This window comes from Felis catus, chromosome D4 (assembly GCF_018350175.1).
Source record: "Felis catus isolate Fca126 chromosome D4, F.catus_Fca126_mat1.0, whole genome shotgun sequence".
Taxonomy (NCBI): Eukaryota; Metazoa; Chordata; class Mammalia; order Carnivora; family Felidae; genus Felis; species Felis catus.
The window spans coordinates 45,568,711-45,583,949 of NC_058380.1; the positions used below are offsets into that span (position 1 = coordinate 45,568,711).

The 15,239-nt window shown below is 38.8% G+C and overlaps 1 protein-coding gene across 4 annotated transcripts in view; it reads right to left on the reverse strand.

Moving 5' to 3' along the window:
- Positions 1-15,239, reverse strand: part of HACD4 (3-hydroxyacyl-CoA dehydratase 4) — a 38,499-nt gene that overhangs the window by 10,711 nt on the left and 12,549 nt on the right. For 3 of the 4 annotated variants that reach the window (XM_045042866.1, XM_045042864.1, XM_023242358.2), the window contains 2 exons: positions 9,447-9,559; positions 4,599-4,705 (listed from right to left, as the gene is read on the reverse strand). In XM_045042866.1, coding sequence (XP_044898801.1) covers positions 4,599-4,705; positions 9,447-9,559 — 220 coding nt within the window. The remainder of the gene's footprint in view (positions 1-4,598; positions 4,706-9,446; positions 9,560-15,239) is intronic. The other variant, XM_045042865.1, reaches the window with a different exon arrangement.

The following is a 15,239-nucleotide window of genomic DNA, read 5'->3' on the forward strand; positions in this document are numbered from 1 at the left end:
ATACAAAAGTAACAGAGAAATATGTTCCATTTCTTCTATACACTACTAACCATGTACAGTTGCACCAAAAAGAATAAAATACCTAGGAATAAACTTAACCAAAGAAGAAGTGAAAGACCTACACTCTGAAAACTGTAAGACACTGATGAAATAAACTGAAGATGACACAAACATGCTCATGGATTGGAAAAATATCATTAAAAGATCCATACTACACAAAGCAAACTACAGATTCAATGCAATCCCTATAAAAACACCAATAGCATTTTTCATAGAACTAGAACAGATAATCCTAAAATTTGTATAGAACCACAAAATACCTTGAATTGACAAAGAAATCTTGGGAAAGAACAACACAGCCGGAGGTACACTAATTCCAGATTTCAAGATAGGCAACAAAGCTGTAGTAATCAAAACAGTATGGTATTAAAACAGATACACAGGTCAATGGAACAAGATAGAGAACCCAGAAATAAACCCATGCATATATAGCCAATTAATCAATGACAAAGGCAAGAATTTACAATGGGGAAAAGACAGTTTTTTTCAATAAATGGTCTGGGAAAATGGGACAGCTATATGCAAAAGATTGAAACTGGCCCCTTTCTTACACTGTACACAAAAATAAACTCAAAATGGATTAGAGACCTAAATGTGAATCGTGAAACCATAAAACTCCTCCAAGAAAACATAAGCAGTAATTTGGCCATCACCCTTAGCAACATATTTACAGATATGTCTCCTTAGGCAAGGGTAATGAAACCAAAATTAAATCATTGGGACTACATCAAAATAAAAAGCTTTTAAAAATTTTTATTTTTAAAAATTGTTTGTTCATTTTATTTTGAGGGGGGGGGAAGGAGAGGGGAAGAGGGGGGAGAGAGGGGAAGAGAGAATCCCAAGCAAGGGCTCCATCTCACGTACTGTGAGATCATGACCTGGGCCAAAATCAAGAGCTGCTTAACCAACGGAACCACCCAGGCGCCCCCAGATAAAAAGCTTTTGTACAGCAAAGGAAAGCATCGACAAAACAAAAAGGCAACCTAGTGAATGGGAGAAGATATTTGAAAGTGAAATATCTGACAAGGGTTTGATATGCAAAATACACAAAGGACTTATCAATCAGATAGTTAGGGTATTATGCTAAGTGAAGTACACAGAGAAAGACAAATACCATATAATTTCATTTATATGTGGAATATAAAAGATAAACAAGAAATAGACTGTTAAATATAGAGAACCAACTTGCGGTTGCCAGTTAGGGAGGTGGTTGGGGGGGGGGGGATGGGCTAAATAGACAAAGGGGATTAAGAAGTACAAACTTCCAGTTATAAAATGAGTAAGACAAATGAAAAGTACAGCATAGGGTGTCATAGTCAATAATATTGTAATAATGTAGAGTGACAGCTGGTGACTACACTTACTGTGGGAAGCAATGAGTAATGTATGGAATTGTTGAATCAATATGTTGTATACCTGAAACTAATATAGCATTGTCTGTTATACTTCAATAAAGAGAAGAAGGTTCTATGAAATTATATCTCACATATAGATTATTTTATGATATTTCATGAAATAATAATGTCCTATGGTTATGTTAAGATGTTATTAGGATAAGTGGGTGAAGGGTACATGGCAACAACGCACGATTTTTGTAACTTCTTGTGAGTCTAAAATTACTTTTCTTTTTTTTTTATTTTTTAAAAAAATTTTTTTTTAATGTTTATTTATTTTTGAGACAGAGAGAGACACAGCATGAACGGGGGAGGGGCAGAGAGAGAGGGAAACACAGAATCGGAAGCAGGCTCCAGGCTCTGAGCCATCAGCCCAGAGCCCAACGCGGGGCTCGAACTCGTGGACTGCGAGATCGTGACCTGAGCCGAAGTCGGACGCTTAACCGACTGAGCCACCCAGCCGCCCCTAAAATTACTTTTCAATAAAAGGATTTTGGGGGCACCTGGGTGGCTCACTTGGTTAAGTGTCCAACTTCGGTTTAGGTCATGATCTCGCAGTTCATGAGTTCGAGCCCACGTGGGGCTGTGTGCTAATAGCTCAGAGCCCGGGGCCTGCTTTGGATGATGCTGTGTCTCCCTCTCTGTCTGCCCCTTGCCTGCTCACGTTCTCTCTCTCTCTCTCTCTCACTGTCTCTCAAAAACAAAATAAACATTAAAAAAAAATTTTTTTTTTTTAATTTTAAGACCGAGGAAATGTCAGGCAACCAAAGCTGTTAGAGAAGCCTGAGCACAATGAGGGTCATGGACCCAGGATCTGCAGTTGACACAGCAACACGTACCATCTAAGATTTCCACTTGCTGCACCTGAGTCTCCAGCATTTTATCAGTATCAACAGTTGATTTGGTTATCTAAAGAACTTGGTCTTTGTCTTTTATATTATTGTATGGGAAACTAAAAAAAGATTACTAAAAAATATTAGAGTTATCAAAAGTCAGGTAGATTGTCTTAACTACATATTTTTATACTTTGAGGCATTTGAAATCAATAGAAATACATAAAGATAAAACTACAGTTACCTATATTCTGTGCCCCCCAGAATCATTATTGATATTTTGTCACATATGCTTCCAGGATTCTTTCTGCATACACTTTGCTTTTTAATTGCAGTAAGTTTGTGAATCTAATTTCAATAAAAGAAATAGGTTTTATGGCAAACATACAGGAACATGGATTTCCCAGAAAGGAGAAGACTTAATATTACCAAATAACAAGAATGAAAAAGCTTTCTATACAGCTATTCATCCTTTATGTTTAGGAAAAGATCAGTCATATTTCTACTTTAGTCCTTTGTATATTCTTTATGGTATTTTTCATATGATACAACAAAGGAATGTACTTAATAAATGTTTCCATGAGTGAAGGACTCCATTCTCAAAGAAATAAGTAATTCCATTTTGTTTTGTTTTACAATTTTCAGGAGTATTCTCTAGAGTCTCTTGGCATAGTTTTTTCTAAAAATTAGTAATTCTTTTGAAAGCAAAAAGTTCTACCTATTGTGATTTATTATAATATAAACTTTCTCTGGTCATTGGCAAATAGAAAACATGTGGGTATAATGTATACCCTTTAAGATTATCACCAATGTCACCATTTTACGTTAAATTTATTTCTGTATATTTTCCCTCAATTATCTCAATATGCTTTCTTAATTTGTTTATGCCTTCTGTTTTCAAAATTCTTAATGTCTGTTTCAGAAAGCTCCCTACCAGTCTGCCAAATCCATTACAGAAGGAAGTATATATTCCCCTAATATCCTCAAGCTTTTTGCAGGCAGATTAATTATTTAAGTTTTAGTTTTACATATAAGCTAAGTAACTAGCTTACTTTATATTGGATTCAGTAATTCATTCAGTGTTTGTTGAGCATGTATATTGGGTACGTAAGAGAAAGAAAGCAAGGAAACACAACCTCATATCCCCAAGGATATCAGAGGTTAGACAGAAAATAGGCACTAATCAAAGAATCACACAAATGTCTAATTACACCCGAGATAGGTCTTGTAAAAGACAGATTCATGATGCTGTACTGGGGGGTGGGGGATAGGACTGACTGAGTTGAGAAAGTTGAGGAAGGCTTCCCTGAGAAACTGATGACTGATCTAAAGGTAGAGTCTTTCAACAACAGCCAAACTATGGAAAGAGCCTAAATGTCCATCAACTGACAAATGGATAAAGAAGATGTGGTTTATATATACAATGGAATACTACTCAGCAATGAGAAAGAATGAAATCTGGCCATTTGCAGCAATGTGGACGGAACTGGAGGGTATTATGCTAAGTGAAATAAGCCAGGCAGAGAAAGACAGATACCATACCTGTTTTCACTCATATGTGGATCTTGAGAAACTTAACAGAAGACTATGGTGGGGGGGGGGGGTGGTGGGGAAGGGGAGAAAAAAAAGTTACAGAGAGTGAGGGAGGCAAACCATAAGAGACTCTTAAGGAGTGAGAACAAACTATAGGAGGGGGGTGGGGGCGAGGGGAAAGTGGGTGATGAGCAGGTAGGAGGGCACTTGTTGGGATGAGCACTGGGTGTTGAATGGAAACCAATTTGACAATAAATTATATTAAATAAATAAAATAAATAAAAAATAAATAAAATAAAATAAAATAAAATAAAATAAAATAAAATAAAATAAAATAAAATAAAAATAAAGGTAGAGTCTGTTCCTGGCAGACTGTGATGCATGGGAGACAGTTAAGTAGGAAAGATAGTCCCGCCAGAGGGAACTGGATTTCTATGCATTAAACATAACCACTGAGTCACTAAATGTTAAACCCTTTTTGGATGAGTACACTGAAAGGTTACAACTCATATAACAAGTTAATGAACTTAAGGGCCTGTACTCAGATGTCTTCATTCCTCACCCAATATTTTGTCTACTGAGCAAAGCTGCTGCCCCCTCCAACTTTGTTTCTTAATGCTCAGCTTTTTTGCATCAAGGGAAGTGTGCCAGGAATGATACACTGGGTCAGCTGTCAGCGGTAGCAAAAATAGTAATTTAATCATCAAAAAGTTTAGTGAGCCATTATAACTAAATTGCTTTGTCAGTAAGCAACACTGCAAAGTCACTCTTTGCTTACCTTCAGCGAGAACACACAAAGGATAAATCGGCATCCACAGCGTTTGACTGAGCCAGGTCAAGACAGCATAGGATATTCCTATGACTGACAACATGCTGTAAGTGTACCTAAAAGGAGACAAGGAGCTCATCAACATCAATTCCTGCTGATGTCTGGGAAATAACAAGGGAAGAAAATAGCTTACACTGTAATTAAACACAGAAATACAACTGGAAAGCGCAAAGTCCAAACTTTACTTCCTAGCATTTAAGCAGGAGAAGAGGTTAAAAAACTAATAATAAGGGGAAGGGAACTGTGTCAGTCTGGTCTGTCTCGGGGGGTGGATCATGGATAATTACGGAAGTGAACAAAGAAAAAGGTAACTCCTATCCCTCAGTGAATTACAGTTACAAGCTTCCCTGATCAGTGACTTCAATTCCACTCAGAAGCTAAGCCCATTTTATGGAGCACATGGCTAAGTGTTTTAAGACGGACAGACTCGTAAATATCTAGGGAATGAATTTTTAAAATAAAGATGTGACTTCTAAATCCGTGTTTGGTATCCCTTTGCCTTGTCTTATGATCAATTAAAAGAACTGACCTTAGAATCTCATTTTGGGTGCAGTAGGTAGTTTTATACCTGCCTTCGTGATGTAATAGATGAAATAGCACACATCTTTTTGTTTCTCCGACTGGGCAGTGATTCTCAAGCTTAAGCATACATCAGAATCACCCAGAGGTCTTGGCAAAGCACAAATTGCTAGGCCCTCTCCCCAGAGTGTCTCATTTAGGGAATGTGAGGTAGAGCCTGTGAAGTTGTATTATAAACAAGTTCCAGGTGATGCTGGTGTCACTGGTCAGGTATCTGTTTATACTTTGAGAACTACTGGAATAGGCAATGCATACTATAGCAAAAAAAACAAAACCAACAAACAAACAAAAACCCAAGAAATCTGACACTGAAAACACGGAGAAAACGAAATCTTTCTCCCCTTCTAAGACCCCAATTCCATTCCTCAGAGGCAGTGACCAATGCCAGTTTCTTAGGTATTCTCTTAAATAGTTTTGCATTTGCTTATCTATGGGTACAGATATTATACACCAACAGCGTGAGCCTTCATTAAACATGGCAGGTTATCAAACTTGATTTTTACCAATCTAAGTGAAAAATAGCATCTATTTTTCTTTAAAAAAATTTTTTTATGTTTATTTATTTTTGAGAGAGAGGGAGGGGCAGAGAGAGAGAGAGAGGGAGTCACAGAATCCAAAGCAGGCTCCAGGCTCTGAGCTGTCAGCACAGAGCCCAACGCAGGGCTCGAACTCACAAACCACGAGATCATGACCTGAGCCGAAGTCGGACGCTCAGCTGACTGAACCACCCAGGCGCCCCTATTTTTCTTTTTAGTACAAGAGTAGATAAGCATCTTCTCGTATGTTTAAAGCCACTTTTGATGAAGTCCAATGTATCTTTTTTCTTTCATTGCTTGTGTTTTTGGTGTCTGAGAATCCACTATCAAATCCAAAACCACGAAGGTTTACCCCTACATGTTCGTCTCAGAGCTTTACAGTTTTAGATCTTACATTCAGTGTTTTGATCCATTTTGAGTTAATTGTTGTGTATTGTGGGAGGTAAGGGTCCATTCAGGTGGACATCTGGTTGTCCCAGCACCATTTGTTAAAAAGACTTCTTGCCCTCCAACAATTGTCTTGGTAACCTTGTCAAAAATCAATTTGCTATAAACGTGAGAGTTTAATCTCTGGACTAACAAGTCTATTCTATGGTATATCCTTATGCCAGGATCACATTCTTGATTATTATTGCTTTGTAGGAAGTTTTCAAACTGAGAAGTGTGAGTCGTCCAACCATGTTCTTCCTCTTCAAGATTGCTGTGGCTATTCTAAGTTCCTTGAATTTCCACACGAGTTTTAAGATCAGCTTCGCAATTTTCTCCAAGCAGCCAGCTGGGATTCTGATAAGGATTGCACCGAATGTGTAGATCAGTTTGCAGAGTTTTGCAGTCCTAACAACATTAAGTCTTCAGCCCATAAACACGGGTTATCTTTGTATTTATTTAGATATTTTTAAATTTCTCCCAATAATAGTTTATAGTTTTCAAGGGACAAGTTCTACACATCTTTTGTTCAATTTATGCCTAAGTACTTTTTTTTTTTGATGCTTTTATAAATGAAACAGTTTTTCTTAATTTTATTTTAGGATGGGCCATTGCAAGTGTATAGAATACAATTGACTTTTGTATGTTGGTTTTGTATTCTACGGCCTTTACCAGTTTACTAGTTCTAATATTTTTAGTGGATTCCTTATGATTTATGTACAAAATCCTATCACCTGCCAATAGAGACTTCACTCCTTCCTGTCTAATATGATTGCCTTTCACATAATTTTCTTGCCCAATTGCCAGAACTTGGCTGGAACTTCCAGTATAATGTTGAACACAAGTGGCAAGAGTGGACATCCTTGTCTCATTCCTGGGGGTAGGAGGAAACATCCAGTTTTCAACATTAACAATCACTTGGGTGCAGATTTTTTATAGATGGCTTTATTAGGTTGGGCAAATTTCTAGTCCTTGCATTTACAGAAACGTCATTCTAGGGTAAGCTGGGAAGATAATTCCTCCCCAACTTCATAGAGAAAGGAAATTGAGTTTCAGAAAGGTTAGGTGCTCAGGGATTTCACTTCTAAGTTAGGAGAAATGAAAGTCTTTGTGCACACAAAAGCTTGTACATGGATGTTTATAGCAGTATTCCTCATAACCAAAAAGTAGGTCCATCAACTAGAGAAAGGATAAAAAGTGGTATATCGATATAATGGAGTATTATTCAGCCATAAAGAGGAAATACTGATATGTGTTATAACATGGATAAACCTTGAAAACATTATGCTAAGTGAAGGAAGCCAGTCACAAACGGCTACATACCATATGATTCCATTCATATGAAATGCCAGCAAATTCATACAGAGAGTATGTCAGTGGTTACCAGGGGCTGAGAGGAGGAGCAAATGGGGACTTTACTGCTAACAGGCTTGGGGTTTCTTTTGAATGCAATGAAAATGTCCTCGAATTAGTGATGATAGTTATACACATCTTTGAATACCCTAAAACCCCCAAATTTTATATTTTAAAAGGGTGAATGTTAAGGTACATGAATTATCTTAATTCTGTTATTTGTTTTTAAAGGCTCAGTGATTTGTCCAAGATTATATAGCAAGTAGTGGAGGTGAGATTCATCCTAAGATCTTCTGGGTTAAAAAGTCCTTCCGGACATCATGATGCTGCTCCCGATGCTAAGTCATTTTGTTCTCTAATGGTCTAACCGAGCTCATCTGAGACTGAACAGGCACTGAGAAATTCGGGCACAACAGAGAACAAGACATCAGAAAGTCACAGTCCCAGATGGGGCTCCTGGTCTCAGGAACGCAAAGTCATGGGCTACAGAAGTCCATGGAATCTGCCCCGACTCTACAAAACTATCAGTTAAAAATGAGAAATAGCTTACACAAATTATATCCACAAAGAATTCAACAAAATAGTTCATTCTAACTCACTCTAGGGGCTCAACCTATTATTTAGAAATATTTTAGGGGCGTCTGGGTGGCGCAGTCGGTTAAGCGTCCGACTTCAGCCAGGTCACGATCTCGCGGTCCGTGAGTTCGAGCCCCGCGTCGGGCTCTGGGCTGATGGCTCGGAGCCTGGAGCCTGTTTCCGATTCTGTGTCTCCTTCTCTCTCTGCCCCTCCCCCGTTCATGCTCTGTCTCTCTCTGTCCCAAAAATAAATAAACGTTGAAAAAAAAAATTTAAAAATAAATAAATAAATAAATAAATAAATAAATAAATAAGAAATATTTTAACTCAGCTAGGTTACTGACAATATAATAAACAAAGAATTTACATAACCTCAGCTAAAATGCTATGGCTCGTTTGTTACCTAACCACATCCAGACCTGGCAAGTGGGAGAGGCAGGTCTCAATTGTGAAAGCTGAAGTCGCAGTTAGGACACCTCCCCAAGATGAGCCTCTGAGCAAAGGGGACTGTTCACCCCACTGCTGGTAAAGGTAAGACTAGACCCATCTCTGAGAAGTTTTCGACATAGAAGGAAACTGAAGATCATCTAGAGGAAAAGATTCTTAACCTGAGGTTCAAGGATTCCCAAGGAATCCATAAAATAACTTCAAGAAGTCATTCAAACCCAGTGGAATTGTATTCAAAATGTATCCTGGAGATGAAAAGTGCAGCACAGGGAATATAGCCGATAATACTATGATAATATTGTATGGTGACTGCACTTATCCCGGTGAGCACCGCATGAGGAATGTATAGAACTGTCCAATCACTATGTTGTACACCTGAAACTAATATAACATTGTACGTTAATTATACTTCAATAAAAAAATAAATGCATGTGGAGGTGCATTTTTCCCCCCAGAGAGATGAGGTCCTGTATTTAAAATATTCTGGAACTCACAGAAAGCAACTTTGGAAATCCTGACTGGGATACGATAAAAGTCTTGCTTTGCTTGTTAGAGTCACATGGACCAGAGCAATTGCAAGGAATGCCTTTCATTAGCAAACAGCTGTGAGGTTTATTCCAAACTGGTGTTTTGCCAAGTTTTCTGCTGGAAACCTGAATGCGCTGATTTGCTCTTGTACTACCGCAGTAGGTTTTCATTATCTCTGATATGCCCATTATGGAAAGCGCTAAAAATACATTTCCATATCAAGATAAAATAATTTGCAAAGGGGTTATGTTTTTCTCTCTCATTCACAGTAACCAAACGTAGGCGGCTATTACTGGTTGCATTGTAGAAAAGCAACTTGGCTTTGTTTTAAGAGATTATTTTGCCTCCTTACCTAACCATATCCAATAGATTCCAAAAGATGAATAAAACACACACCACGTACTTCTCTTGGACTTCCTCTTGACTGGTGATCACCACAAAGAGGATGATTATTCTCTCTGTGAGCTAACAAAGAAACAGCAAAGTCGAGAATTAGGATCATCTGGTAAGCATGTAGGTAATTTTCTAATTTTAAACACCCCAGTCCCTCTCAAAAGTATGCTTTCACTGGAAATAGGTATACTAAACTGTTAGCATAACCTCTGAGGGAGTAGGGTTAGAGGTCCATTTCATTTCCTCCTTTTTGTTTTTTGCATTTTGTATTCTCCAAATTATATATAACGAATGAAAAGAAAAGAAAACCTGTATTTTATCTGAATCGGGATAGCTCTCCCCCTGCAAGAAAGGCACACATGTTGTTATTCACTTTGGCAGAAAGCATGGTCCTTGCTCCAGAGGGAAGCAGCGGTAGGAGAATGTGAGGACAGAATTCTGACACGGTGTGAATAATGGTGCCGTTTAAAGTGCTCTGTATGGGAGCACAGGTGAGGGAGACACCTGCCTCGGGAAAGGATCCAGAGAGACTCATGAAGACAGGTAACACTTCAGAGGGATCTGGGAGAAGGGACGGGAGTCTGTCAGGTAGACTGAGTAGGAGAAAGGGCATCCTAGGTCAGGGGAGCAGACTAAGCAAAGAGGCAGAGGTGTGAAAATGCAGGTGTACTGGGGAGTAATGAGAACCCCTGGAGACTACAGTTGGAGGAAAGTGTAGAGAAGGGAATAATAATAGGAGATAAAATAAAAAAGGTGTTGGGGCTGGGTTGTGAAGGGTTTTGAATAATGGGCCCAGAAATTTTGATTTCATCTAAGATTTCATCTAAGTCGTCGTAGCATTTTTTTTAAGGGGGAAGAGAAGTAATACAATCCTAACCTTTAAAAGCCAGTGGAAAATGAAAAGAATTCAACATACACATTTTTTTCCAAGTCAGTAAGCATTTTCAAATCACTGAGAATTCACACACTTCTGGCTTAGCTCCAATTACTGACCTCAAAACACACATTCTTCTTCCCCAATCTAAATATAACGTGACTTCTTACATTAATACCCCCTGTATAGGCTGCATTTTTTTTTTCTTTTTCTTTTTTTTTTTTTTAAGAGAACATTTTCCTTTGCTTTCAGTGGTAAAAGGAAAATGTACTGGAGATTGAAGGAGCATAGTAGTGATTTAAAGAAGGAGGATTGCTTTATATTTTTCAATAGCTGTCTTTATTTTTGAGGCAGATCTAGGAATAATCTGTGACTTAGAATCATAGGCTTGTTAATCCTGGAAAATCACCTACTGCAGAGAAATCCAAGATTTGCCAACACTGGGCCCACACGCTCTATCAGCATGTTTATGACCGCAGCACTGAGTCAAGAGGGTCTCTGCTTGGCTAAGGGAATTGCATATGATTCATACGTTAGTCCATCTAGAGAAGCTATCTACACAGCTGTATTTATTTTGTTAGTCTTTCTTTACAATGCCCTAGTTTCTTAATTTATATTTACATAAAGAAGTATACTTAACTGCAATTATAATTACCAAATGATCCAAGCTTGCTGTCAATGACACCCGGCAGCCTTCAGATAAAAGATTTTAGGCGAACATCTGAGGAGCAAATAAGTACTTAGGAACCACCTAATCTTCCGTTTGGTCAGTGCCTGCTAATTAGGAAAATCATCTAATTTCTGATAAAAGTCTCAGAAGATATATACACATGAATGCGTACATAACAACACATATTCCTAATTCTATGGCTCACTACAGAAAGAAAAGACCTAAATACCTCTTGATAAGATGGATCTCTAGGGTCCACTCTAGCCCAATCCTACCTTTTTTACAAATAAAAAACTGGAGAACCAGGGGCGCCTGGGTGGCGCAGTCGGTTAAGCGTCCGACTTCAGCCAGGTCACGATCTCGGGGTCCGGGAGTTCGAGCCCCGCGTCGGGCTCTGGGCTGATGGCTCAGAGCCTGGAGCCTGTTTCCGATTCTGTGTCTCCCTCTCTCTCTGCCCCTCCCCCGTTCATGCTCTGTCTCTCTCTGTCCCAAAAAAATAAATAAACGTTGAAAAAAAAATTAAAAAAACAAAACAAAACTGGAGAACCAGAGAAGTGACTTGCCCTAGTGGCAGACCTAGAAACATACAGATCCCGAGCTTTTTGGTTTCTGGAGTTGTAAGCTACCCATGATGTCAGACTGCCCCTTAACTGATGAGTACAGAGGGGGAAATCTCCTAAAACAGAGAATGTTACTGGACAATAGAATTCGCCCTGTTGAGAATCACCACTTGTTACTGATGCAATCCCAATTGCATAGAAATTGGCAATCAACATGCCCCAAAACCCCACAACCACATACATACATATGGAATATGTGAAGACACCTCTTACAACGTCAATTAAATTATCTGATGGTTCTTCAACTCTAACTTGACCATTCGATGACAATACACTGGGAGAATCTAGTTGGAGCTATTCTTAAATTGAGAACAGCCAAGATTTACCGGTTAATTTGTGTAAGGTTCCAAACATACACCATACCTCATTTAATCTCCACAATGACTCTAAGAAATAAGTGTTTTAATTTTTTTCTGCCTTCTATAAAGGGCCTTGCATCTTACAAAGTGAAAGTGACTTGCCTACAGATCTGGGATAAAAATCTAGACGACGTGACTCTAAATCCCTCGTTCTGAAGCACAAAGACATTTTCCCCCCTGTCATTTCATGGGCTATCCTCATGCCTAATATCCAGGTTATAGTCTATTCTTTCAAAAAACCTCTTTTCAAATTTTTTTTTTAATGTTTGTTTATTTTTGAGACAGACAGAGCACAAGCCTGGGAGGGGCAGAGAGAGAGGGAGACACAGAATTCGAAGCAGGCTCCAGGCTCTGAGCTGTCAGCACAGAGCCCATGGGGGGCTGGAACTCACTAACTGTAAGATCATGACCTGAGCTGAAGCCGAATGCTTAACCAACCGGGCCACCAGGTGCCCCTCAAAAGCCTCTTTTAGGGGTGCCTGGGTGGCTCAGTCGGTTAAGCATCTGACTTCGGCTCAGGTCATGATCTCACGGTCCATGAGTTCGAACCCTGCGTCAGGCTCTGTGCTGACAGCTCAGAGCCTGAAGCCCATTTCAGATTCTGTGTCTCCCTCTCTCTCTGCCCCTCCCCTGTTCATGCTCTGTCTCTCTCTGTCTCAAAAATAAATAAACATTTAAAAAAAATTTTTTTTTAAAAGCCTCTTTTAAAAAGTTAAACTTAAAACAAGAACCTCCTGGGGCGCCTGGGTGGCGCAGTCGGTTAAGCGTCCGACTTCAGCCAGGTCACGATCTCGGGGTCCGGGAGTTCGAGCCCCGTGTCGGGCTCTGGGCTGATGATGGCTCGGAGCCTGAGCCTGTTTCCGATTCTGTGTCTCCCTCTCTCTCTGCCCCTCCCCCATTCGTGCTCTGTCTCTCTCTGTCCCAAAAATAAACGTTGAAAAAAAAAAAATTAAAAAAAAAACAAAAAAAAAAAAACCAAGAACCTCCTTGATATTCTAAATCAACACCAAAACACTTTTGAAGACTAGACTTTTTAAATTTATTACTTGCCTTTATGTGTAATAATTTGGCCAGTTATTTGGAGCTTTACACCTGTGAGAACTTAGCACTTCATCATTTTAAACAAATCCTAAGAGAACATGACTAATTACTAATTGTTTTTTAATGTTTAGCATAGCTCAAACCAGGTAGAATAAAAGCACCATAAAAAAAAAAAAAAAAAAAAACAACCAGTAACTTAGGCCAAATGAAACATTGTCTTAATGTGGTATACTCAAAAAAGTATGGTAACTATAAAATAAAAATACTTTGCATTTTTATGTTCTATTTGGGAATCCTAAATTCCAAGTTAAGCAGTGACTAAAACTAAGTTGTGACTTTATAAATGGCAGCTTTAGTTATGAACTATTCCCTCTATAGAGAGAATTTCTAGAATTAAAAGTAGCAGAAAAAGAAATTAAGAGAACAATCATGTTGGGGCGCCTGGGTGGCTCGGTCGGTTAAGAGGCCGCCTTTGGCTCAGGTCATGATCTCGCAGTCCGTGAGTTCGAGCCCCGCGTTGGGCTCTGTGCTGACAGCTCAGAGCCTGAAGCCTGTTTCGGATTCTGTGTCTCCCTCTCTCTGACCCTCCCCTATTCATGCTCTGTCTCTCCCTGTCTCAAAAATAAATAAAACGTTAAAAAAAAAAAAAAAAGAGAACGATCATGTTTACAATTGCACCAAAAATAACAAAACATCTAGGAATAAATGTAATCAAGGAGATTAAGGTAAAACTATAAAACACTGATGAAAGAAATTGAAGATGACACATAAATGGAACGGTATTCCACGCTTACTGATTAGAACCAGTATTGTTAGAATGTCCACACCACCCAAAGCAATCTACAGATCTAATGCAACCCCTATCAAAATGCCAACAACATTTTTCACAGAACTAGAATAATCCTAATTTGTTTTTTTAATTTGAGAGAGCACACAAGTGTGGCAGAGGGAGAGAGAACCTTAAGCAGGCTCCACACTCAGCATGAAGCCCATGTGGGGCTTGATCCCATGACCCGAGGATCATAATCTGAGCTGAAATCAAGAGTCAGATGTTCAACGGAGCCAACCAGGTGCCCCAACGATCCAAAAATTTGTATGGAACCACAAAAGACCTCAAACAGACAAAGCAATGTTGAGAAAGAAGAACAAAGATGGAGGTATCACATTCCCTGATTTCAAGATACATGACAAAGCTGTATTAGTCAAAACAGTATGGTACTGACACAAACGACAGAGATATAGATCAACAGAACAGGAGAGCCTGGAAATATACCCACACATCTCTGGTCAACTAATCTAAGACAAAGTAGGCAAGAGGACACCGTGGGGAAAAGACAGTCTCTTCAACAAATGGTACTGGGACGATGAGACAGCTACATGCAAAAGAATTAAACTGGACCACTTTTTTGCACCATACACAAAAATAAACTCAAAATGGGTCAAAGACCTAAACGTGAGACCTGAGGCCATAAAAATCCTAGAAAAAAACATACGTGATAATTGCTTTGACATCAGCTCTAGAGATGTTTTTCTAGATAGGTCTACTCTGGCAAGAGAAACAAAAGTAAAATTAAACTATTGAGACTACACCAGAATAAAAGACTTTTGCATAGGGGAGGAAACCATCAGCAAAAAGGTAACCTACTCAATGGGTGAAGATATTTGCAAATGCTATATCCTATAAGGCATTAATATCCAAAATATATAAATAACTTATACAACACCCAAAATACACCAAATAATCTGATTAAAAACAAGCAGGGGACCCAAATAGACATTTTTCCAAAGAAAATATCCAGATGGCCAACAGACACATGAGAAGATGCTCAACATCCCTAACCTAATCATTAGGGAAATGCAAATCAAACCCACAAGGAGATATCAATCAGTCAGAATGACTAAAATCAAAAACACAGGAAATACCAAGTATTGGTGAGGCTGTGGAGAAAAAGGAGCATCGGTACACTGTTGGTGAAAATGCCTGTGGTGCAGTCACTGTGGAAAACAGCATGGAGGTTCCTTAAAAATTCAAAATAGAAATACCATATGATCCAGTAATTCCACTGGAATTCCATTTACCCAAAGAAAATGAAAACACTAATTCGAAAAGATATGCACACCCCTATGTTTATAGTAGCATTACTGACAATAGCCAAGATATGGAAACAACTCAAGTGTGCATCCATAG